General features: G+C 46.6%; 1 protein-coding gene across 1 annotated transcript in view; it reads left to right on the top strand.

Moving 5' to 3' along the window:
- Positions 1–2,490: 2,490 nt before the first annotated feature.
- Positions 2,491–27,316, top strand: part of LOC119384944 (uncharacterized) — a 51,431-nt gene continuing 26,605 nt past the window's right edge. Inside the window, exons 1-3 of the mRNA XM_037652557.1 lie at positions 2,491–2,659; positions 12,513–12,701; positions 24,670–24,806. Coding sequence (XP_037508485.1) covers positions 12,528–12,701; positions 24,670–24,806 — 311 coding nt within the window. The 5' untranslated portion in view covers positions 2,491–2,659; positions 12,513–12,527. The remainder of the gene's footprint in view (positions 2,660–12,512; positions 12,702–24,669; positions 24,807–27,316) is intronic.

The following is a 27,316-nucleotide window of genomic DNA, read 5'->3' as shown; positions in this document are numbered from 1 at the left end:
TCCATCAGGCTTTTAGATCTTCAATAAAATTTCCATGGTGATGGTCATCTGTGTTGATGTTTTATGCCTAGAAGTAAGAAACCACTTTTGCCGTTTGGGTCTGCGCATTCAAAGATCGTTAAAAGAGAGATTATTTCAAACCGTTTTTTAAATGCGTTGAAAAAGAGTTGCCCCTACCTCATGAAAACCAGCTTAGACAACCAGTTCGAGAGGCACGAGGTTGCTTGGTTTCACTAAGGGTCTTTTTACGTGGTGGTAGAATCTGTACGTCAGAAGATTAAGAGGCCGCAGGTTACGAGTGGTATGCCAGTAGAACGCTTCTGGCAGAAACCATTTAAATTCCTACCTTACGTACATAAAGTCCCTCATAACATCAAGAAAGTAGCTGGGCAACAGGGCATAAATATTGTATTTCCAGCTCCCTGCAAACTTGCCAGCCTATGCCTACGTGTGGCTCGTGGAAGGAGTAGCAATCCAGTATGCACCACGAAACACGAGCGTTGTTTCACTAAATGGGCCACACGTGTGGTGTGCAACATTCCGCTGACCTGTCATAAAGTATACATCGGTCAAACCGGGTGTTGTATTAATGCTAGGTTGCGTGAGCATTACGTTTCCTTGAACTCGAATGACAGCGCTAATCTTGCCCGTCAGTATCGTGCATGTGGTTGCCACCCACTTTCACTAATGTTAGCTGCCTGGGAAGAGGAAAGAGCACAGAGGAACGTAAAATGATGGAGGCATACTAAAAAAAAGACAGGACGTGCAAACACGGACACGTCCGCGTCCGTGTTTGCACGCCTTGTGTTTTTTGGAATGAATACTTACCAACTAGCTCAGCTCTCTGTTATTCTAGGCATACTACATTAAGAAAAGTGGATCAAACTGTATCAGCACACCGTCGATTTGCCTCCTTGAGAAGGGATTTGGTATTTTGCAACGATGGCAAGAAGGGTGATTGTGGTCTTTTCACACGTGTTTACGTTGCAGGCGATAATGATGTACCGCACATGTGTTGTGAGAGTTCTTGTGTAAATGCTTCCTTTCAATAAAGACGCAGTTAGTTCCACCCTTGCGTGCGTTTGCTTTTGCTCATGTCCCGTGAAGTTGCTGGCTTTTCTTCAAGTAACATGAACCATGTGGCCCAGATTTCGACACTTCAGAACCGACACTGAACGTGCTCCTGACGGCAACTTTGCTCAAATTCGCTGGGAATTTTGCTTGAACATTCAGTACAAATTGCTTTATGAACTTGCGCACCACTGTTTCAATAACTCGAGCACGACAGACTGGGCGGTAGCGTCGAGCAGCCTTCACGTAGCGAGCGCGCGCGCGAAGAGCGGCACCCGAGTCCCCTCTCTGACGTCACACGCGAGGAGGCCCAACTCGGAGATCTCGAGGTGAATATCGAATTTATAAGGTGGAGTAGCGAGAAGTGTGCCGGGTCGGGAAGGTTGGCCAGACGCAATACTGTGATGCCGTCCCGTCTGGGGGTCGTGCCCCGTCGCATTTCACCAGTGCAACACGTAGATCGGAAAGCGTGTCGAGCCGTCGAGATAAGGGTTAGGAGGGCCGGAGTTCTGGGCCTGCGGGATCAATCAGGCGGCAGATTTATCGGTCACAAAGTTGATCCGTAGTGCCCTGACAGCCATGCAGAGCATGGTGGAGCTGGCGGCGCGTTTTTCAGCGGGTGGCGGAGTGGTCTAGAAGGCTTAGGAAGAGTCGCCGCATTAGCGCGTAACGAAACTACGACCAATTCTGCGTATGCGAACAGTCCGAAAAGGCAATCATTTCGCAATATGTCATGCCTTTTCCGTAGTCCAGCGTCTTTTTGCTCTGTTCAATTATAATATTAATACTATAATATCTGGGGTTTAACGCCCCAAAACCACGACATGATTATGAGGGACGCCGTAGTGGAGGGCTCCGGATTTTTCGACCACCTGGGGTTCTTTAACGTGCACCTAAATCTAAGTACGCGGGCCTCAAAAATTTTCGCCTCCATCGAAAATGCAGTCGCCGCGGCCGGGAGTCGATCCGGCGACCTTTGGGTCAGCAGTCGAGTAGCTTAACAACCAGACGACCATGGCGGGTTCATTTATATTCGAGTAAGATATTTGGAATATTTGCTGAACTGAATTTTTTTAGTTCGTCCTAAGTCACCACCACGTTCTAGGAACTACGATAGTACAGAGCTCATCAATTTGTAAAAATTACACGTTTGTAATGAAATATCATTTTAGCACCATATTTTTTTCCACTGTTTTATGTTCAAAACTACCACCGTAGAGCCTCTTACTAATCCAAGACAAGTGACTTATTTTTCGTGAATTGTCGGTGAACATAAGCACCCGTATCCGGCACATGTTATTCGGATTTGTGCGTCCTTGTGGCAAGCATGACATACGTTTGAACTGCGTCATGCGTGTTTTGTATGCAGCTCGCACCTGTGTGGCTGGTGTAGCATGGTTGCTCTTGCACCAATTATTCAAAAATTATCGAAATAGCGCAGCACCGCGCACCTGCGTGCGGCGGCCGCGCCTCGCTATGAAACGTCACCCTCAAGAGGCATTGCAGATTGCGATCAAAACAGCGTAGTTGGACACATCGCATCAGCCCGGCAAAGGACAACTGAGAAGTGACAGCAGGAAGCGGGAAGGTGAGCTGTGTGTTTTCACTCTTCGTGTGGCTGCTTATTGGTTATCGTTTGCTTCTCTGCAAAGTCTTGTCTTAGCAGAAATGTTGCAGTTGAGCTTGTTCATAGATTTTAGCTTGCTATGAGGAGCGCTAAGCGACAAGTCAACATTTGATATCGTGTGGTTTAAACTACGTAGGATACACTGGAGACCGAACGCGGTAAAAACCGAGCCATTCATGTAGCGTTTTGCGAACTTGCGCCGTTATTCGATAAAAGCCGAATCCTGAGCCGACACAATCGACGCCAAGTGAATAACGCATCAAGCAACCCCTTAACTGGCAACTGAGTGAATCCATCGGACGGTCAAACTGTTCATACTTGAGCTCTTTTTTCATTAAACCATAGTGATGGCGCGCTTACGCAAGAGAGCGTCCCTCCTGTGTATGACGCACGCATCTAGTTTCACGGAACAGATGTTAACAATGCACGCATCGCGTTCCTCGCTTCCTGGTATATGCGCGTTCTTCCAAGCGAGATCTGGTGGTTAGTCTGCGAGCGTGTGCTGTATTCCCTTATACAGCCATTTAGCGCTGTTCCTAGTAAGCCTTTTGTGTTATAGGTCTCTAAATAAGGTGCATTTCGCTGCGAAAAATAAGTTGTGAGCTGTCTTATTCTCTAGCCCCTAACATCTCCATTGTTGCGACTTGTGAATGGCGTACATTCATGCGATTTAAATTGCGTTCAACGAGAAAAGAATGTTTAGAACGCCACAGCAGGCAGTAAAAGTAAATTGGCATTAAAACATGCTAGGCTATACTTAACACAGCAATGCAGTTCCCGTCGGAGCCTGCTGCGTCTGGGAATAACGCAGCACGGTCACAAAGTAATGCAGCGTTATAAATATTGTCACGTGGGCGTGGCGACGAATACGGCACTTGGGCAATTAAAGACGAAACTCTTTATTGGGCGAACTCGTGCCCAGGAAACGAAAAGTCAAACTACAAGCAACACACGCTGTACGTTCAGTACGGTCCACTGTTAAAGGGAACACTCGAATGGGCACCGTTCATATTGCTGGCCCTCTAACGACAATTGGATAAGGAAACTTCGTTCGTGCATGGCACTGTTTTGTCAAAAGAAGTCGCAACTGTCAACCACCGGTAGTGTTATGCAGATTTAAGGAACTATGCTTTTGCAAGAGAGCGAAATCCGAACATGCCTTGCACGCAGTGCAAGGCATGTTCCCTTTAACAGTGGATCTCTCTGTACATTGATAGCAACGAACAGAGCGCCAGCCGTCGGTAATCTGATCTGTGGTAAGGCGCGTCGGAATTTACATATGACATCGAAGATTCTACCCTTATCTTTGGTGGCCGCGTCATTTCCAGAATAAATTCTACTGTGCGTGTTGCGCGCTGAAGCTTATCAGAAGCTGAATAATAATTGTTGGAGTTTTACGTCCCAAAACTACGATATGATTATAAGAAACGCCGTAGTGGAGGGCTCTGAAAATTTCGACCACCTGGGGTTCTTTAACGTGCACCTAAGTTTATGTACATGGGGCTCAAGCATTCTCGCCTCCATCGGAAATGCAGCTGCCGCGGCCGGGATGAAGCGGTCCGTGATTAGCCTACGCAATGCTCAGATGCAGGAGATTTTATTATCATTCGCCGAAACCGATGCGACAACAATGGGCGATAGGCTGCCTGCGATGTGCCGCACGTGACCAGTGTTGCACGCGGAAGCGCACTTCCGCCAGCTGGAGTGGGGACCCTTCTATCCTCCATTGGCGCCGATAGGGGTCGGTTTGCTTGATGGCGACTAGAGTTTGTAAATCTTAAGGGGCAGCAGGCACAGCAAGGATCCACGATAGTGCGTCAGCAGCCTGATGTTTGGTCTTAAAGAGGTCATGAACCACTTTTCCAAGTAATGATCTAATGACCTCAGTATCGGAGTGTACTGCCTCCCGAATCGATTGCCGCAAAAATTTCTCGAATCCGTCAAGAATCAGCGGAGTACGGGGGTTTGGCGCACGCTCCCAGCGCTTTCTCTCTTTTCTCGTGCCGACGAGCGCACTGGAAGCTAGACAGGGAGGGATGGCATGGGGGAAAGAAGTTACGTCAGCGCGCGTCATGAAACGCGATCGCTCTCCCGCTGTGATTCGCTTGCGCGAGTGCGGCTACCGTGTACTGAGGAGTGCGGCGCCGGCAAGTGGCAGCAGCCCGCGGCAAGAAGCGCATCTGATCCGAACGCCGCTCTCGATTTACGTCGGCTATCGGCCAATAAGCATGCTATGTCTCTTGCGACGTAAACTGACAGATCCGCGACGTAAACGGACAGACGCCCCGCCCACCCACGAGAATGAGAACCGGCCTCTGTTTAAAAAGAGGGTGCCTGGGGAAACGGCAACTTCGCGCTCCGCTTGTGGCCATTACGCGGCGCGCACGACTGTAATATTTGGCAGAGCAGTTCATAGCCGTGTCAGCTTTCCGCAGGATGTGTTTTTTCAACCAGCCCAAGGGGTGCTTCATGACCCCTTTAAAGATGTGGCGCGTGTCCTTAGAAAACTAGAAAATATAGGAAAGTTGTGCAAGCTCACGTTCTGAGTACGAGGAACTGTTGTCATTGAATAGCAACGTTAATGACTTGTAGTCAATCCTGATGTAAGAGATGCCTTCTTCAAGGAGACAACGAAAATTCTTCATAGCACTACACATAAACGACATCTGTCCCGCAAGTACTTTAGAAAGCAGCCGTAGGTTTCATGTGCTTTGAAAAACCCAGTGGCTTCCACATCTGTGTCATCGTGCTGCTGCGGTACTGCACCGAATGGCATGTTCAATGTGCCTACCACAAGGTGAGTTGGCGAATCGGACAGCACATGAATAAAGTAGCACTGCAGCCGTCATCTGCGTATTGGTGGCCTAAAAGGACTGTTCGTGCTCGAAGTACCAGTGGCATGTGGGTGTTTTCTTTTGAAGCCCCGACGCACCAGGTCGGAAAGCGGCTGAAGATGGAACAGGATAGCTTGAAGAACCTGAAAAAATTGATATGCCCCCAAAACTCGTGCAACATTCGAAATGAAGCTGGAGAAGGGAGCCTTTGATACCTTGCACCCGTGATTCAAGTGGCTTGATGCCGTGGTATGAATTGCGATGGCGGATAAAGCCCAGGGCTTCTACTGCAGAAGTGCACTTATGGGTCTTAAGGTACAGCATGCATTCAGCCAGGCTCTCAAAAAGATGGCGAAGGTGCTTGTAAGTAAGAGGTAGCGCGAAAAAAAGGACACGTGCATATGGAACGGTATGGAGGCAAGCGCGAAGGTACGTTTTGTGCATATTGTTTGTGCGGCTTGCAATGAAAATGCTGTCAAGGTCGACGAAAATGAACGGGAGACGGTGCGTGCGCGTTGCGTCGTCTAAGAGCCTATAAAACTTCGGCCTCCTTCGTGAAGCCACAAGGCATATAGATGAGCTCAAATGGACCCAATCTGGTATAAACTGCCGTCTTCAGGTTCGATAGAAATTTAGTGGCAGGGAGCCATTAAAGCGATCTTGCTGTAGATATTAGCTCGTTCGAGTGCCGAAGTCGCGTATACATCGGGAAGGAAATATTGGTACACAGTAGTGAAGCTCGGTAATGACCACAAAGCGGCCAGTCGCCACTCTCTTTCTTTGGTACCTAGTGTCACTGTGTAGGGGGGACATATACAGTAACTCCACTGGTACCAGATGAAGACGTTATGATCAATCGCTGGAGGAGGGATGACCAACGTCGAGGTGAAGCAGCATGTGCTCGAACACAATGCGGGTGACTAGGAAGCTGTTAACATCAAGCCTCCGTGAACCGGCGGCGACAGGTCGGAAGGGGTGGTAATGTCATGGATCACCTTGCGTGTCACAGGCAGCTCATTAATGTGGAGCTTCGTAAGTTGAGAGTACTGAGGTAGTATCTGGTCGTACGTTGAGACCGGCTGAAATGTACAGTTGGCAGATGAGGTGAGGCTGAACTGCAGGCCAAGTACATATGGAGCGGCGTAACTTCTTTTTTATTTTTTTACAGTTTTCTGCCCACACTCTCGTAAGCCATTCCCCCCCCCCCCCCATCCCCTGCAGTATAGCATGTAAGCGAATATACTGTGGCTAACCATTTTACTTGTCACTAAAAAGCCATCTCTCTCACCGTCTCTCAGAACTGCGTGCATGCTTTTTAAAATTTGAACGCAATGCAGAAAAAAGAAATTTGCGTGCACGCTTGGAATGTCGGCAACTCTGCAATTTCGCAATGTACACGTGTTCCTTGACAGAGTCGAGACCATCAATATGCAATGACCGAGCAGGTAAATTATATGCAGGCCCGATGTTTTAGTCACAGCTCTATAAATCCGACATAATATGGCGAATACCCCTCTCCCCATCCTCTGGAATTTTATGTTGTAGATGTGGATATTGGGTGCGAGGCCCACCACTGGAGACGCGGGCGCTGCAATCGCTGTGACGTGCAGGGTTGGATCACGTGACCTCGCCTAGCTCTGGCGAAGAGAAGCGGACGGTTGAATTTGTTGTTTTTAACCGCGATTTCGCGGTGTTTTCGCTTTTGAACAGCGTTGCTTTGCTTTCACTTCTTTTGTGTGGACCCCCAGAGACTACACAATCCGGAAAAGTGCAGTAAAAATTATCGGCGCCTGGTACTTTTCTGCTCCGTGCCACAGTGCACTACGTACGCGAAGGAGCCAGGCGTGAGCTTTCACCCTGTTTTTCACGAGCATGCAGCCGCTGTCACCTAGCTGTCTTCCTTTTTTGTTATTTCAAGTCTGTGGTGTTAAAGTGGACACCGACCACGAATATTCATCAAAGCAGATGTTCCGGCTCCCGCACGGGAGCCTTGTTCACTGTTAAAAATGAAGGCGAAAACAGTCCGGTTATGTATGTTTTAAAATAGGACGTAGGCAACGTGCGGACATGTGTTGAAAGTTGCCGTCATGACGATTAAGCGTGCGCGCCATTGTCTAAATTGTTAGAGATTCAACATAAAGCCGAGAAATTCAGTTATTTTCTCTTTCCGTTATCTGTGCCTTATCCCGGTCTATTTCGTGGCCAGTTGCTTCCAGGTGTTCGGACAGCGCGTTCGATGAAACATTTCTTACGTCATACACGTGCTACTTGAGTCTTTGCTGGAAGTTACCTGTCTCGCCGATGCAACTTCCACCGCAGTTTGCCCCCCCCCCCCCTCCCCTCGTCCTCGTGTCCATTTTAATGGTCCTCGTGTCTTTTCCCGACCACACGAGTTTCCGTCAGACTCTCGACTTCAGCCCATGCGTTTCCTTGCTTATAGATTTTTTCTGTAAAATGAGCCCATAGCCAGTGTCACTTGTTCTTCTATATAGTGTTTTACGCTACAGGCGAAAACATGACCAGCTTCAAACACTGATTCACCTTCTAACAGTAGCCACGAAGTGTCATACTGCTTATGAATGAAGCTTTATAAATGCTAGACGCTGGTATTTTCACTGCAACATAAAATTGCCATTTAGACAACGGTAAGCTACACCTTGCAGCATGGCCGTTCAAGTGCGCAAGTAGTACGGCTGGCCGGCACACGGTACATTTGCTATCGCAATCGAGCCCGATCGGGACCGTTTTTTTTCGATCGCGATTGGCCCCTTTGTGCAAGCTGGATAACGGAGTCAATCGTCAAAAATTTTCATGCCGATGTGGCTCGGTGGCGATCGAAAATGCACCGTACATGTGACAACCTTAGAAAATTCGCGTAATGAGAAGCAACAGATAGCTATTAAAATCGTGCCGCAGACAAACTGATGTGGAATGTTATCTAGCTACAACACTGAATGAGGCGCGCGGACATATCGCTCTCGTGCGTTCGTCTCCAATCATATGAGAAAGGTTGCGGCTACATGAATCTCTAAGCATACTGGATTGCTTCCCACAAAGCGGAGAAACCGCTGTCGTCGTGCTTCATAGAGCTATGTGTACTAATTAGGAATGTAAATTTGCCCATGCATGTCGTGTCAACCGCGGCCCGTTTTTATATGCGAACTTACAATGAATGAAGTTGCACGGTTGCCCGCATTTCTTGCAGCAAAAATATCTTTCTTTGTCGCAAGCACGCGCTAAAGCCCATTCGACGCAACGTTACCTTTTACAAAATCAGCGTGCGCGGCCCTCGTGGTTTCCATATCTGTGGGCATAGCAGACGACGCCGGCAGTCAGGACGCTGTCTAAGGCATTATGAGGACGTAATATTTTTTTCTGAACAGTTATTTAGGATTTCGTACAGTCAGTGTCGAAGCCGTAGGAGTATCTTACTGTCTTCCTCAAAGTGAGATACAACAATAATAATAAACAAGCAGACGCAAATGCGGCTGCTGGCTGAGTGGGAGAGGGCTGGCGGAGCAATCCAACCTTGCACGTCACAGGGATGCCTCCGCATGGCGGCGCCACGGTATGTCCTCGCTCCCAATATACACGCACACGTAAAAACCCCCACACAAATATGAAGGGTGGGTGGTTGCACCTTCCTCACCCCCCCCTCACCCCTCCCTCCGAATATAACTTCTGGCTACGTTCTTGCCGACGGATAATGATTTCATTATAGTGCAAGGCGTTTTGAATCGAAAATCGGTTGCCCATGTTAATTTTTACTAAAGGTAACGTTTTTATCATCGACGATAGTGAGTTAAAAAAACTACATTTTACTTTGTGTCTGGACTCTGTACCGTTGCTCAGTGCTACATTTCGCATTCATACGAATAAAGAGATGTTATAGTTTTGTGATTGCACATGTCGATGAGTTTTTTGGGCTTGGCAGTCCTGCATTTCATCATATGCGCGGACATCCGTATTTATGTCACGTTCATGAGCCATGTGGCTTCGCAACTGCATTTGTAGCTCAGTAACCACAGCAGTAAACAATTGGAACGCGAATATTTTGAAGAGTGCTCGAGCAGTTCATAAGGAAAGACCGCAATTGTAGAAAGGGGAACGTTTGCTGGCCGCGATGTACAATGCTGGCCGCGATCTGTGGAGAAGGGGAAATAGCGCTATGAAGACAGATGATAACATTCCTGTGAGTTATCCAGAAATATACTGTTCCGCAATTGCAGCAACTATGCAGTAACACGAAAAGTCTCCTAATTATTAGATGGTTAATGAGCCATCTGTAGTCTTTTTTAAGGGTCGTCTAAGCGTGGTTTTTTCTTCAGGAACGTACCAATTCCGTGCAAATTTCTGTGGCCGAAGAAGAAAGCCCGCGAAATATTAAAATGCCACGTGGCGTAAAATGTGAAATCTTGTTTCGAGTCGCGTATTTCCCAAAAAACTCGGAGCCAATAGTTTACGTTTTTGTTGAATCCCGGCCGATGGCGCTGCAAACAGCTGCGCTCATTGTCAAATTTCTTCTATTTCACTACACATTTTGCATTACTTTTTAAACCAACAAGTAGCAACTGAAGCTAGTTTTTAGAAGCAAAGGAAAACCAATACAGCTATAAAGGTGACACTAAGAATAAAAACCCACCGTCTGCAGCTGCGATTCAAACCCGGGCTTTTTGAGTGGGAAGAGGGTATTCTTCCCCTGCACCACTTCGGCGGAGCCGCGCGCATTCACATGCAGCGATTTTGCTCCAAAAGCGGAGCGGCTGCCGTCGCGGAAGCCCAAAAACAGGTTTTAAGGGCGACCAAAGGACGCTGCGATCTTGTTCGCTCCATTTGGAAAAATTCGCTCGCGGCAGCGCGTCTAGAGCGTCTGCCCAAGGTCAACCAATGGGGGAGCAGTGACGTGGGGGGCACCAGCCGCGTCCGAGCGTCCTGCTGCCGCTCGATCGCTGCGGGCCCCTCCGCTCGGTCGCTCGCATGTGAAACAGGCCTGCTTCACATGCAGCGATTTTGCTCCAAGAGCGGAGCGGCTGCCGTCGCGGAAGCCCAAAAACAGGTTTTTTAGAGCGACCAGTGGACGCGCGATCGAGATCGCCGCAGTTGGAAAAATTCGCGAGCGGCAGAGCGGCTGCCCAAGGTCAACCAATGGGGGAGCAGTGACGCGGGGAGCACGTGACCGTAGGGATGGAGACGAGAGCAGCCGCGCGCGCCGGGAGGAACTCGCTCCGACTCGGTTTCCTAGCAGACGACATTCGCTGCAACGAGCTGGCAGTGTAGAAAACGCCGTTCTTTTCCTTTTGTTGTTCTTTACTGCGCTTCCATCAAAGCAGACAAATCGTTTGCACGTGTCATTTTGTTATTTTGTATTTTTATCTAATCGTGACACCAACATAGGTCCGGACAGGGGGAACCTACGACACTCCGCACTTGTTCGCAGTAGACGTTTCAGTTTTTTTTACTACTCTGGTGCAGCACGTTCGAACAGTTTACTGTTTTCTTTTCCTTTTTTTTTTAGTGGTCACGTACCCCGAAGACGACAAATGCCGCCGCCTGTTTACTGCAGAATGCCCATAGGCAAAAAAAAAAAAAAAAGAGACGAGCTCCTTCACAAACCCACAATGTCGTCGACTGGGCCGTTGGCATCCGCTTGCCGGCCCATACGGCGCACCAACGCCTTGCGGCATTCGAGACCAAAAGCCACCGAAAGCCCTGTGAAAGCTTAAAACCCCAAAAACAAATTCTTTCTTTTGCTTTTCTATGGCCAAGTGTATGGGCGTGCAACATGACTCGCGTGGTAAAAAAAGAAAGCTGGAACAGAAATAAACGTGACTACTGAAGTTGTTTAATTGCACTCTGATACACTGCACATTTTCATCATTCAAGGTTTAGGCGCGTGAAAATCGATCACCGAAGTAGAAGGCTCGTGAAACTTGCAACCCAAGCGCACCAAAACAAGCGAGCCCGGAGAAATGAAACCCGCGGATAACGGGCGCTTCCCACAACCATCACTGCGCATCGCAGAGGCGCGCGCCGCGCAAAAGCGGTGCATGTGAAACGAAGCCGCGTCCGAGCGTCCTGCTGCCGCTCGATCGCTGCGGACCCCGCCGCTCGGTCGCTCGCATGTGAAACAGGCTGGGCTTCACTTTTCGAAGCTCGTTCCGAGCACTCCCCTGTTCTAGTACACTCTAACGAAAGTGTTTTGTGCCGGGGTCCACCATGGCTCCATTGACGTATTTCCATCACGGATATGACGCAAAAGACTAACAGATGGCAAAGAAAAAACTAGAAGAAAAATGTTCTGTCACCGGGAGTCGAACTTACGACCCCTCGCGTCGTCCCGTGTCCATTATCTTTGTGTACGGTATTATCGCGCCCTTCTGTTTATCACATGTGTCCGTCGCAGAGGGATATTGCTCCAATCAATACGCGAAAGCTAAACAGGCGCTTGCACAAAATTCTTATATAATGCGTCTGCATATCCTAGACATTATATTACGTTCGCTTATTTATGTGGCTTGAATCTCTTTTTCTTAATTCAGGAGGTTAAATTTATCGCGAACTTATGTATTGTTTTGCTGGTTTCACGACGCAGCTTCAATGTCGAGGCAAATTTTGCGGAAGGTGGATATATCAGCGCTCCACTAATAGAAATTTCAGGCAAAACAACAGGAACCTATTTTTCAACAAGTCTAGCGTACAATTGAAAAAAGCACTCCAGATGGTACAGGTTTGTTACAGACGTGCCATGGCCATGGCGCTTTTTCTATGTTGCCACAGATGTGCCAATTCCATGGCTGCTTTTTCGTATCTTGCTTGTACTCAATTCTTATGTTGTGACTACATATCAACTCCCGCTCGTAAGAGATCACGCTTATTTGAGATAGCGGCACAGAAGTGCTGCGTTGTTGGTACGGATGTGTGAACGCGACAATACAAAATGTTCAATATTTTCGAAATCCTACCGCAATGTCTCATTTCAGGTACTCCTGGGAAGAATGGCGATCATGGAATTGAGCAAGACTGCACGATTTAAAAATATGAGACCCACGATGGGAGAACTGGTAGCACTGTCTCTGGTATTACTCTGGTGCACATCCGCGGCCTTTGCCAAGCTCGGTACACCGGGAGGTCCCTTGAAGCTGAAACGCCCGCAAATGGACTACCTTGAGGTAATGATGGAGGTCCGACTATGTAAGGGTGCCTGTTGGGTTGTGAAGGTGGCCTGTTGTTTTTAATGACGCGTCGATAGCTCTAACAGTGGCAAGCGTCGTCTTGATTGCAGGGTGCCACAACCAGCTGGGTCGCCTGACATAAGCTCTTACACAGGGACAGCTTCACGAAGACGGGTCCGCGTTACCAATATATTATGTTTCCTTGGTGAAGGTTAACACCAACGACTATAATCGGTGGAAAGAATAGATATACATTCATAAAGGTCGTTGAATTCCTGGACAAAAGGATCATTGACATGCGACTGGTCAAGGCAGGTGTCAAGTACTTTTTTAAGGATTTTGGTGCACACATTCACTTGAAAACCCCAGCATCATGTACAAGTCAACAGATAGGCTAACTAGGGAGATTGTTGAAGCCCCAGAGATAAAAAAGCTCGGTGAATCTTGGGTCAGCATGCCGTCTGTTATGCTATCAAAGAAGGATATCAGGTTTCTATCAGGCCTGTCAAGCTCGTCAGACAACTGTAATTTTCACTTGTACATTCACACCTTAGCTACGGCTTATTAGTATGGGGGAACGGAAACAAAACCGATATAGAAAAACTGGCAGTACTACAATGTCGAGCTGTTCGTTAGCTTAACTCTTCAAACGAATATCTAGGGTCTTCTAAATAAATGATGCGCTACAATATCCTTAACTTTAGAAACTCTTGCAGAGCGAAGATTTGCATTCGGCTGTTTAAAGAAGTTTCCAGCAACTTTGAGGCATCTTCAAACCGGTACCTCAGTTGAGACACAGGATACAGTTTACGCCACACATCAGTAGTAATGAAGAAGGCGAGGACAAACTATGGTATGCAAACCATTGAGTATGAAACGATGTCTTTATGTAATATGTATCGTAATATTGTTGAAATAGCCAGAAATTGTAAAACAATTCATGAATATAAACATCTAATAAGGAACGTGTTTCTTGCTTAGGAAGTGGATGTGTTGTATAAATGGTTACTGCATTAGTAATGGTACTAAGTGTTACTGTTAGCGAGCATTACTGGTCACTGCATTATTCATTATGTTCTTGTTATTACTGCATTAGTGATTATGTTCTGCTATATGTCATTACTGTCAATATGTTATTACTGTAAATAGTGATCGTCTTCTTACCGTACTAGTGATTATGTTCTTGCTAATTGATCCTCTTCTAGTGAAATTGTAACTTTTGAATCCGCTGTCTCTGCTGCGCCAGCGAGGTAAGGCCTAGTCAAGGGGTTTAAGTCCTCCTTTTGCCTTGCCTCGCGGGCAAACCCTGTATGTGTTATGCCCAAATAAAGTTTACTTTACTATTAGGGTCCTCTTTGTGCTCGTAGTAGCACTGATCATGTGATGCTCTTTTAAATGTCTCGTACTTTTCTATCTTCTGTTTATTCTTGTACAGTCTGTACTTACTGTGGAGGCGATAATGCTTGATGCTCGTGTTCTTAGATTTAGGTGCCCGTTAAAAAACCCCAGGTGGCTGAAATTGCCGGAGCCCTCCAGTATGGCGTCCCTCATAATCATATCGTGGTTTTAGTCTGTACTTACTCTGCTCATCGAAAAAATAAGCTTTCAGTTGTTCGTGCGCCCTGTGTATGTGTCGTTCGCATTCTTCTAGTCCTTTGTGTCCTCTGGTGCTGTATTACTGCAATAATTCAGAATAATGTAGAATAATGATAAATGGGAAGTTTGTTGGTGGTAATGACTACTGTCTAGTGTAGAATATTCAAGCACAAAACAATTTCAGCGGAGTGGCGACGATATGTCTAGTTATTTCCTTACGCCTTCTGGTAATTTTGGCTGGTTAGAAAAAAAAAAGCATGGCTGATCCCTCTGTCATAAAAATCGGCGTAACACGAAAGTGGAACGTGTCTTCACAGACGTAGTTCAGTGTTTGTTGGGCATTATTGCGCCCCAACGGCGAAGGTGTGAATGCTATAGCAACAAATTGTAATGCTACGCGAAGAACGGCAAGCAGCTCGAAACTTGGAACGCGCTGCTGAAGCAGAAAGGACGCACGGAACGAACATACCCAGGATGAGCGCGAACTGTCACAGTTGTAACTCATTTTTGTATGAGCAGCGCGCTCCTTTCGCAAACGCGACCGCTTTAGTGAGCGAAGTGACCTTCGTGCTCTTAACGGAAACTTGCGGTGCGCACTCATCGCGACGCGTGGGCCGTCGATCTTTAAAGCGCGCTTTGCGAGTCCTTCGCGCCATCCCGCTAGTCATAACGAAAACACGCTGATGTACCGCCGATCTCTGAGTACCGCCACCGGCAAATGGTGTATATAAATAGCTCGTCGTTAGCTTGGTCTAGAACGTGCCGCCTGTGGCCTATTCGTTTCGCGCCGCGCGCTGCGGAGCGAGGGGTCTTAAGTTCGATTTCCGGTGAGGGAACTTTTTCTTCTAGTTTTTTTTCTTTGCCATCTGTTAGACTTTATATTACAACGTCATATCCGTGACGGAAATACGTCAGTGAAGCCGTGGTGGACCCCGGCATAAAACACTTCTGTGCTAAAACAGGCTGACCGATGAAAAAAGCGTTGGGACTGTGCAGCGTACGCAAGCAATTTATTCCTGGATTGTGGCCTCATGATTTCACTGTCATCAGTCATATGCCTCACTGTTCTATTGTTTGTATGCGATCGAACTTTTCTTTTTAAATAAAATGTATCTCATTAAAGCATTTTACCAATGGCAAGTGCTTGGAGTGAGGGGGGGGGGCGGGGGTTCAGCAGCGTCTGCTTGGAGCTCGAAAGAGGGAGGACGAGACAACGTAAAATACATAAAAATAAAGTAAAACGTAAAGAAAAGCATAGTTTTGCCGAAAGGATGCGGTAGCAACAAAGTGGAATGTCATACGAAGAGAGGCTTGCATCTCACTGCATTAGCAAACACGGCCGCTGCAGCAAGCGAACTGACCTTCTTGCGGTCAATCCAACACCAACATTGTGATGAAATCGCAAGAAGTCGAAAGCTATGAGCCATGTATTGAACCTCCTCAAGAGATATGCGCACGAGCACAGGCGACCGCGCCCTGACGGAGCCGAAGGCCCGCAGCCCATCTCCGGCGAAACAGGGGCGGGGCGACGCTCGATAAGCGCGTCCTTTTGCCCTTTGCGCCATTTTGCGGGTGATAGTGAACAAGTTTCTGCCACGCTGAAGCACTTTACAGTGTATATAAATAGCTGGCCCTTACTATGCTGGGGGATGTAAGCGTTGTGGCTGAGTGACTTATTAACGCGTCGCTCCGCGGAAACGAGGGGTCGCAGGTTCCAATCCCTGGTCGCGCGCTTCGGAAAAAAAGTTTAGCTGAACTATTTTTCTTTGTGGGTTGTATATATATATATATATATATATATATATATATATATATATATATATATATATATATATATATACGCCGCGGTGTGTGGTCTTGGTTATGGTGCTAGACTGCAACTTGAATCAATAACTTGACAATAACTCGAATCAACGTAGATGTTTCATCTTAGATACTGATATGGCATTTTGTAAACATATATTTCCAAGAGATAAAAGCACATGTTTTCACCATTGTTAGCATTAATGTTTGCTCATGCGCGGTTTGCCCACAGTGGCCTCTCCTTTATGTCTTTGTCCACCCATTTTCAGTCTTCGTTTTATTGAATGCGTTGTTAAATGCGCCTCGTCTGTGTCGTTCCTGTCTGCCGTCTTTGTGAACTTTGAAGCGTTGCCTTTTTTAATACGTCTTTATCTCTGCCTTAAGTAGGCCTTAAGCTTTGCTGCAGAAATTTGAGGAATAGATGGTTGGAGAGGGGGAGGGGGACAGCATTCCTCATCGATATTTGTTGGCCTTGTCCTTTCGGCGAAGTACTGGCCAGGCCCCTCTGGTTCTCGGAAGAACTCCATGAACGACTACCAATATCTCTGAGCGTTGGTTAGCACGGCCTTTACCTTCCTCCTAAATCGCCAGAGGGCTGTTCATAGGAAGGACTTAAATTCTCGAATTGGACCTGACCGTCCATTTCTACTAATTAAAATATTGGTCATAATAATTCTCATAGGTAATGTTCTAGTTAACCCTTTAAGATGCTTTGTACACAATTGCGTACACCGTTTCTTCCGCTAGTTGTGTGGACTAGTTAAGAAAGGTCAAGATATATTGACGTTTCGATGAATTGAACCTCCTGCATAATAAATGTGTGGTCATTTAACTTCATCTTGCTGTGTACCGTTGCAGAGGATCACTTTGCTGAAGGCACTACTATGTTCGACGACTCGTTCGACGTGCCGCTTTCCGCGAGCTCCGTCAAAAGCATAATTCTTATTTGCTCAAAGTGAGCATAACCGAAAACATATTTGCGCTATATGCGCAGCCTGACATCCGATTCTATTTATGCAGAAACAAAACATGAATGACTTCAGGATAACTAGGTAAATAATTACAACTTAATTACCATTTACTACTACAAAAAGCACAAATCAACGTATCATGACATTATTTGTTTCTGCAATAGAAAAAGTCACAGTTTCGCCGCAACGGCGAAGCAATGATTGCGATAGCAATAAATTGTAATGTAACGCGAAGAACGGAAAGCATGCAGCTCGAAATTGCCAGCGCATCGCTCGAGCCCAAAGGACGCACGAAAAGAACGCACACAGGACGAGCGCGAACTAATGCGTCACAGCTCGACACTTGAAGCGCACTGCTCAAACATAAAGCGGGACCTATGAAACAAACGAACAGGTACACATAAGACGAGCGCGAACTAATTGTCACAGTTGTTACTTATTTCTGTTTGAACAGCGCGCTCCTTTCGCAAACGCGGCCGCTGCAGCGAGCGAAGCGAAGCACCCCACCGGCCGCCCCTTCTTTCCTTGAGATAAGCGCACGAAAACGACGACGCCCTGTAGAGCGAACAGCAACGGCGTTCGCAGGGGCGAGGCGACGATCTTTAAAGCGCGCAACACGCGCGCACGTCGCGCCATCTATGTGGCCACTAAGAAAGCATGCTGAATTACATGGTGTATATAAATAGCTCGCCGTTAGCAGACTGAGGGACGGTGCTGTCGTGGCCTAACGTCTAACGCGTCGGGCTGCAAAGCGAGAGGTCGCCCGTTCGATTCCGCGTGTCGGAAAGAATTTCTTAATTATTTTTATTTGTGGCCTTTCTAAATATCATCATCATCATCATCATCAGCCTGTCTACGCCCACTGCAGGGCAAAGGCCTCTCCCATGTTCCGCCAATCAACCCGGTCCTGTGCTTTCTGCTGCCACGTAATACCTGCAAACTTCTTAATCTCATCTACCCACCTAATTTTCTGTCTCCCCCTCACGCGTTTGCCATCTCTTGGAATCCAGTCAGTTACCCTTAATGACCACCGGTTATCCTGCCGACGTGCTACGTGCCCGGCCCATATCCATATCTTCTTCTTGATTTCAACTATGATGTCCTTAACCCCCGTTTGTTCCCTGACCCACTCTGCTCTCTTCCTGTCTCTTAAGGTTACACCTATCATTTTCCTTTCCATCGCTCGCTGCGTCGTCCTCAATTTAAGTTGAACCCTCTTTGTAAGTCTCCAGGTTTCTGCTCCGTAGGTAAGTACCGGTAAGATGCAGCTGTTATATACCTTCCTCTTGAGGGATAGTGGTAGATTACCATTCATGATTTGATAATGCTTGCCGAATGAGCCCCAACCCATCCTTATTCTTCTAGTTATTTCACTCTCATGGTTCGGCTCCGCGGTTACTACCTGTCCTAAGTAGACGTACTCCTTTACAACTTCCAGTGTCTCGCCACCTATCGCAAAGCGATGTTCTCCGCCAAGATTGTTCCACATTACTTTAGTTTTATGCATATTAATTTTCAGACCTACTCTTCTACTTTCCGTATCCAGTTCACTAATTATGAGCTGTAATTCGTCTCCCGCGTTACTCATCAATGCAATGTCGTCAGCGAATCGTAGGTTACTGAGATACTCTCCATTAACTCTTATCCCTAACTCTTCCCAATCTAGGGCCCTGAAAACCTCCTGTAAACACGCGGTGAATAACATTGGAGAGATCGTGTCTCCCTGCCGTACGCCCTTCTTTATTGGGATTCTGTCGCTTTATGTCGCTTTCTAAATATATACATACTTATACATATACGGTGAATGACGGCGACGGGGACGGACATTTTCCAGCCGGGACTGTCCATATAATTGCTATCGCAATAATATCGAGTGCCATGATATGATGTTGCGGAAATTTGAAGTATTTATAGGCAGTTCTTCATACGTGGCGTCTGGAAGGGTTGATATTTGTAGTCATGATAAGATGTCTGTCATTGCAGAAAGAGTTATTGTGAAAGCAGCAAGCGAATATTCATCATAATCATCATCATCAGCCTGTCTACGCCCGCTGCAGGGCAAAGGCCTCTCCAGCTCCCAAAGTTCAATTTGGCGCTCCCAGAGTTGAATTTCACACTACAGAAAAGACTTTTGGCTAAGTGGATGGGACCCGGGCGAAAACTTCGGCCTCATTTCGCGGACCACTTATTGCTGAAGGCGACTTTAAACTCTGATTGGAAATGAACAGGACAACCGAAAGCGCTCAGCATCCAGGGCGCTCCGATCTCATCGACATTAGAAATCGGATATCTGACGAACTGCTTGTGTGGCTTCTCAGTTTCTCAGAATTAGATATGGACTGTGACTCGAGAATATTAATTGCTCGGACTCCGTCATCACGCGAAAAACGATTGCGAAAGTGACAACAAAATACCTCCGCTTCAATCACGGTAACTGTGATATTAGGCACACTCATGCGGTACTCACTTTTATTATCGCTGGTACTTCGTAAGAAATGTCACGCAGGGCCCGTGAAGAGAATGCCATTTCTGCAGCAGTGCAAAGGACCTCGTAAGCGTGCACAAAATGATTGCGAAAGCCAGGAATGTATGATTTATTCGCAGAAATTATGATTTTGAAAGTTCCTGTTGCACTTATTTACATTTCCGCCAAAAGATTTTTCAATTTAATCAATCGAATAGCAGCGTCGCAATTGTTTTCGCACACACATGGCTACTTTTGGCTACTGTGACTGCCCATGGCTGCTGTGTGCTGCTTTCTGGTTAGGTTTTCCAATTCCTTGGCTATATTTTGTGGTTTTGGCCTGGCAACCCTGCCCCTTGCTATACTATACTATACGTTGCTGTGCTTGCATAGAAACTTCTGTTTCCTATTTTCTATCTCTTTCTCTATTTCTTTCTTTGCCTTTCTCTTTTTTTTCTCTTCCCTTTCTTCTATTTTTCTTTGTCTTTATATATATATATATATATATATATATATATATATATATATATATATATATATATATATATATCTCGGTTGTATTCTTGCCTTCCACATTTTCCTCTTTTTCTTCCCTTTCTTTCTATCTGTTTGTCGCCTCTCTCTCCCTCCTCTTTTCCCTACTCTTCACCATAAGATCTCTCCTCCTCACTCTCACTTCCCTCTCCCACCCCCTTCCTATACTTTAGTATATGAGGCTATGCTATGCTCGGATAGCGTGTTAGGATAGCCGAGTGGTTACGACGCTCGCCTTCGGACCGTGGGTATGTGCATGGGAATCCCGCCTCGCGAAGAGATTTTCTTCGCCAAGAAGTGCTCTCTTTCTCTCTTGCCCATCCGCATACATACCTTAGCCTCATCCTTAGATGGATGATGTTAACGTATGGAACAGAGTCAGTAAGATCAAAGGCCGACGAACATCTTCTCTTCCTGTGGTGAACAAAGACGACGACTCCTTGGAACATCCAGCTAACTTCCTGGGCGCACATTTCGAACACGTATCCAGTTCGTCACACTATTCTAGAATGTTTCAAAGGTACAAAACACAAATTGAACGACAGAAGTTAGAAAATAAAAACACGAAAACTGAAGAATGCAAACAACGTTTCTGCTTAGCAGAGCTGCAGGCAGCACGGAGTTGCTGCAGCAAATCTGCCCTAGGTTCCGACCGTGTAGTATATGAAATGTTGAAAAATGTACCACACGAAACACACAAAAAAACTTCTCTTGCCTCTGCAACGCCGTGTGCTTTTCCGGTGAGTCTTCCCTTTCTTTCTCTCTCCAAACCGCCATGTTGTATCGCAGGCACTTTCCATGTCAAGGAATACCGAGCGAAAGAACTGCTTATGGGCAAATGCTTCGCGAGTTTGTGTCTCAATACGTATGAGATGGTCAGTTGTGGATCGACCCTCTAGAAACCCGCACGGATATGGTTCAGACAGTTTATTCGATTCTAGGAAATGTAGCAAGCGGCCGTTTATCATTTTCTCAAATACTTTACATGAGAGCTCGTTAGTGCTATAAGCCGGCAGCTCGAAACAGAATTGATTCAGAATTGAAATCATAATGACCTTTTTCCAAGCACTGGGGATAGTGCTTGGCAAAAGGCCATTATAATTCCAATTCTGAAACAAGGCAAAGATCCATCCTCTGTTTCGAGCTGCCGGCCTATAGCACTAACGAGCTCTCTGTGTAAAGTATTTGAGAAAATGATAAACCGCCGCTTGCTACATTTCCTATAATCGAATAAATTGTCTGAACCATATCCGTGGGGGTTTCGAGAGGGTCGATCCACAACTGACCATCTCATACGTATTGAGACCCAAACTCGCGAAGCATTTGTGCATAAGCAGTTCTTTCGCTCGGTATTCCTTGACATGGAAAATGCTTGCGATACAACATGGCGGTTTGGAATATTGAGAGACCGCACATTCCGTGTTCGAGTGGACAAACTCCTATTACCATCATTTGGGTAGGAAACGGGAGTGCGCCAGAAAGGGGTGCTCAGTTGCACGCTTTTTTATTGTTAAAGTGAATTCCTCGCGTCTGCGCATCCACCCACAAATAGGATTTAAATCGTGCAATCTCGCTATCTGTGAATGCCAGGTTCAGCTTGGTCGGAACAGGGTGGCCAAGTGGCCAGGCGAGAACGGCTTTAGGCGTAATCCAGAAAAGAGTACTTGCGTCTTATTGTCCAGGAAGAGAGGTCTGCACCCTGATCCCGACACTGACCTGCAGGGTGAACGTCTACGCGTAAAGATGGAATTCTCGGGGGTAATTCTGGACACGAAGCTAACCTTCGTGCCACATGTTAACTATCTAAACAATAAATGTACACGAACAATGAACATTTTGAAAGTGTTGTCACACAATACATGCGGTAGTGACAAGAAGTGTTTACTGAATCTTTACAAAAGCCCTCATCCACTCACATCTTGACTATGGAGCCATAATTTATCAGTCTGCTCCATCAAACACGAGAATGCTGGACCCCATTCATCACTTGGGCATTCAGCTATCTACAGGTGCTTTTGGGACAAGGCCTGTAGAAGGCCTCAATGTGGAATCGAACGAGTGAGTGGTCGCTGTATTTGCAGAGATTATACTCATCTTTTTTTTTTTAAATTGTATGCAAACAATGAACGTCCCGCGAGTTCTACCACAAACCATTTCTCCAGTTCTCGGGTATTTTAGAACCATGCCTCAGTGAGAAAGCCGTACTCGCTCCCAGTGAGAGTCCCTGCTGAGGAAATGGATGTCCCACTTCTTGAAAACAGTCTTACGAACTCCGCTATAGGGGTCCCACCGTGGCAGTGCCAGCCTATAGACTGTGACGTATCCTTTGTTGAAGTCAATAAGAACGCGCCTGTTGCATCCATATCCACAAGTACTTTTTAGAAGTTCAGCACAGGCCCTTAGCCAGGGGGGCCCTAGGCCCCCCTCCCCTGAAATTTTGGTGAGGTAGGTGTTTTTACCAAGAAATAAATAATCAAAATAGGTATTCTCTCAAATAGTCAATGTTTTTAGCATGTGCCCCCCCCCCCCCCCGAAAAAAATTCCTTCCTACGGGCCTGCTTCAGCACAAGTATTCTTGCCCGGAGGTCTGTACCGATGCTTCGAAGTCTCATTCTGGCGTCTCTTGCGCAGCGGTTAGCCCATCCTATTCGGACGCAGGCGTGCTGCAACCTCAAACAAGCATATTTACGGCCGAGTCTCAGGCGATTTTTCAGCCGCCAAGGACATCAACCAATAAAAAAATGCCTAAAACATTTATATAAACCGATTCTCTAAGCGTTGTTAAGGTTTAGAGAACTTCTACAATGCAGAAAAATCCTGTGATTGTGTCGCTGTACTCTCTCTTGTGTGCCATTTACGCGGTCGAGCAGCACGTCGTGGTGTGTTGGGTGCCAGGGCACCATGAAATAGAAGGCAATGTGCTGGCTGGCCAGCTTGCGACATCCGTCTTTAGAAAAGCTGGGAACTCCTCAATGAGTAATCTTCGTAACACACTCAAAGGCTACTGGCAGTGCCTGTGGGGTGCCCAAAGTGTCAACAAACTTCATACTATCAAGCCAGGTTTATGTAATATGGCCATTCACTACAAAATCCCGACGAAGTGATTTCCTATTCTCTCTAGACTGAGAATAGGACACACCTATGGTACTCATAGTTACCTGCTGACTGGTGGAGAACCTCCGACCCATGGTTGCTGTGGGGAAGCACTGAGCGTACTTCACGTGCTACTACAGTGTCGAGAGGCAAAGCCTCAAAGAAGAAAACACGTTTATAAAGCCTATCAGGAGCACATCCCTGTTCACCCCGCATTATTTTTCGGTATTAATTCGTTTTCTGACAAAAAATCAGTTCTATCATTTTTAAACGATGTTGCTACACCGAACATCATTTGTCCATAGGATTCATAGCTCATCCTATGCAGGAGGATGCGGCTGTGAAAGTACCATGTGTTTAACGAACTAATCCTCCGGCCACAAGCGTGGCCATAGGCAGGGGGGGGGAGGCCGCCCCCCCCCCTATTGACTTATGAGGGGGGCGTAGTGTCAGCGCCATACATTGATATAATTGGGAGGAGGGCGCTGCGACGAACCTTCGCCCCCCTCCCCCCTGAAGGGGAACCCTGCGCACACCTATGCCCCCGGCTCCTTGCTCACAAGGGGCCGTGTGAGGCAGTAGTGCCTAGTATTGCTTCACCTTTTTTGTGTATTCGACTTTTTAATTCATTGAGTAGCTTTCATGTCACTTTCACTCTTTTAACTATTATATATAGTCGACCACGGTGTTGTAGCGGTTACGGTGCTTTGCTGCTGACCCGAAGGTCGCGGGTTGGATCCCGGCTGCGGCGGTCGCATCTCAATGGAGGCGAAATTCTAGATGTCCCGTGTACTGTGCGATGTCAGTGCACGTTAAAGAACACCAGGCGGTCGAAATTTCCGGAGCCCGCCACTACGGCGCGCCTCATAATCATATCGCGTTTTGGCACGTAAAACCCCTGATATTATTATTAACTATATGTATGTTACGCACATTTAGTGCGCAGGATTTTAAGGCCCCTTTACACCTTACACCATCATTGATCATGCATCACATGATGTCCTGGCGCTCTTTGGCCATATGCCGCCCTTGCGCCATAAAGCACCACTTATCAATCAGCATTGCATATACCGCGTCACTTCCATTCACTTCTGCTGTGCTCACTTGACTCAGAAGAAGGGCATCACTTTTTTGTTTGGCATTCCGACCCCCGCGAAGCCGGTTCGCACTTTGAAAACACGATCGCCTGCGCGTGGTATATGCGTCGCGCTTGCCGATTCACCAAGCCGAAATTTAATGGAGGAACTTTTAAAGCTGCTGATTGTTTAGTTTTTTTAGCTGTAAAACTTGTTTGCTTATGTATATGAAAACTTATTACGAAATGTTTAAAAATTTTTAACACTCAGGCATTGTGATGTTGAGCCCTCATTGGTCGCCACTCTGGATAAGTGAGTTTAGTCGTATCGGTAGCTAGGTGTGGACGTTATTACACCGGCATTTATTGACGTGCACGCTTGTTTATGTACGATGGTTTAAAATGATCGCCTATGTATCGTCATTGCAGGTCTTTGCCAGCATACCGTACGCTGAAGTTATTGCCTCGTCAGAGGACCCCACTTTTGAGTGCATGTTGGCGATACTAACAGAGATAGACCCGCAAGCAGGAACAGCGACCTATCTCTGGATTTTTCCGTCGACTGGGTGAGTGTCACTAGGCGGCTTCAGTGCCACCAAACGGCGCTATGTATTCGCCAGACTCTGTAGGAAGACTTCCAAGAAACCTGTAAGCTTGATGAATAAATATTTTAGGGGCGAAGCTCCTTAAAGCGAGACCTGGTCGGTTGTCGATCGTCGATCCATCCGGCGTAACCCGTAGTGTTCCCTTATCGTGCAATAGAGGGCGCTGTCCCATAGAGATGCATGCAAACAGCAGTTGGGTGACGATATACTAGATGGCGCTGTCCCATAGAGATGTGTGCAATATGGCGGTTGGGTGAATGCACGCAAGATGGCGTTATAGGTGCCTCTGCTCTCAGATTGGCTGCTGCGCCCGTTATCTCTCATTCTCCTTGATCGTCGCCGTACGTGGAGGAGTGCGCTTGCCGGATCGTGCTGCTTGGCGGACCATGGACGACGAAGAGCGCCGGGTGCGGAAGGCCGCTGCGTCTCGTGCTCGTCGGCAGGATCCCGAGGTGCGAGCTCGAGAGGCTGCCGTCTGGCGCCGCGCGCGCTTGACGGCGGCTTCGCGGGCGCGCACCGCCTCGAGATCCGCCTGGCGCCGCGCTCGCTTGGCGGCAGCCTCTCGTTCCCGAGAGGCTCGCTTTATTGGCGCTTGCTTGGCGGCAGCCAGGCGGATCCCAAGACGGTGCGCGCCAATGACGCCGCTGCGAAACGGGCTCAACGAGAAGCGAATCCCGTGACCATGATTGCTTCAGGAGCTTCGCCCAAGCTCTTCATCATTCACCCGTGGATATGCTGTCATGTTTTTTTATGATTTTCTACCTTTTTTTTCTTTAGGCTACAAGGCGGACTTGAGGAGTTTCACATTACTTATAATTTTTGCGGATCTGCAACAAAAAGATGCAAGTTAAATGAGTAGCGATAATAATACACAGGTTAAAAAGTTAGCAATGAATATATAAGTACAAATAAATCACCGAAGCATAAGGATGAGTTGGTGTCCGTGCGGTAGACCTGGGGTATGAACCTCACCCTCACCTCATCTAGGGGCAATATCATGACATTTCATCCAGCAAGGGCCGGGACAGTGGAGGTTGGACTGGGGGGGGGGGGGAGGGGCGAGCAAAATGTCAGCTAACGTTGCCATTTGAAAGACGGCTTTTCCCATATCTAATATATGGGCCATTTTTAAAAGGGATTTCCCGTCAGCATTCGAGAAACATACTGATGCTGATCTCCAGAATAACTAAAATCTGTACGCCGATTCTCAAATATAGATCTCTTGTTTCACGGTTATGTTTCAACACGTGGGGACCACACGGTGTGCCTCACGAAAAAAAAAAAAGAATGGAGGCTTTAACGTGGCTGATGCTAGGTCGTCGCTTGGCTGCTGCTAGCCCTTACAAAAATTTGTACCAACCGTCAATAGACAGTTTATTGGGAAAAGTCGATAGAACCTACCGACGGTATATTGAAAGTCGTTAGACCGTCTTATATACCAGCAACCAACATTCCGTCGACTATTGGCCACCGATAACCAATAGAAATTTCCGTAATAACTTTCAATAGACGCTAAAGGAACGTTCAATTGAAAGTTGTTGGACCGTTTTTAAACGTCTTATATACCAGCAACCAACATATAGTCGACTATTGGCCTCCGATAACCAATTGAAATTTCCTTTATAACTTTCAGTAGATGCTAACAGAACGTTAAATTGAAAATTACACTGTTTTTAAGCGTCCTAAATACTGTTACCAATGTTTCTTTGACTATTGGTCATTGAAGCTTGGTTGATGCATCTTGCCTAATGGAGATTACTCTTACTTTAGGAGAACGGCCGAATGTAAATGCAGGCCCTTCTGTGCTGGATGCCCTAGTCATCCTGGCTTGCGTTACGGAAGAGCCTACACTTGCACTTGGCCATCGTCCCAAAGTGGGATGATCTTAAGCAGGAAATATAGCTGTAATAAATGTTGCTGTAATGTGCAATAAAGCTTTTCATAATATAGTTCTTCAATGCACCACATGCTTAAAATTGTGTTAGGTACATCAAGTTTACTGTAAACTTTAAATTATATGTGAAGTCCACAAATGTTCACACAGGAAATATTTTGACAGTGTGCCCGCACATCTGAGTAAACATTTAACTATAGTGATGCCTGAAGTTAGTGACTGAAGTCCTGACGCATGTTAGCGAAGTTCCTGTCCAACTGACCAAAATAGGTGAACACAACTTTCAAACAAAGATGTTTATTTTTTAGCACAACATGTGTTTACATCTATAAATATTAGTGTCTTGATAGAGCACAGAACTTCGAAAAAGGTACTTAATGTGTAAACTGCCTACATTGTGGCAAAACGACTATACTAAGGAAAAGATCACTTGCATAAATAAAAATTATTTGTAAGATAATCAAATGTATATATACGAGGGGAAGTGAAAAAGTAAAGCGACTTTTGCTATCTCTCCCACTAGGGTTAGTTAACACTGCTACACTCTGCGACAACTTTTCTTGACAGCACTGTGGAA

This window comes from Rhipicephalus sanguineus, chromosome 3 (genome assembly GCF_013339695.2).
Source record: "Rhipicephalus sanguineus isolate Rsan-2018 chromosome 3, BIME_Rsan_1.4, whole genome shotgun sequence".
NCBI classification, from domain to species: Eukaryota; Metazoa; Arthropoda; class Arachnida; order Ixodida; family Ixodidae; genus Rhipicephalus; species Rhipicephalus sanguineus.
The sequence above is the reverse complement of the archived record's forward strand: the minus strand, read 5'-3'. Positions and strand labels throughout refer to the sequence as shown.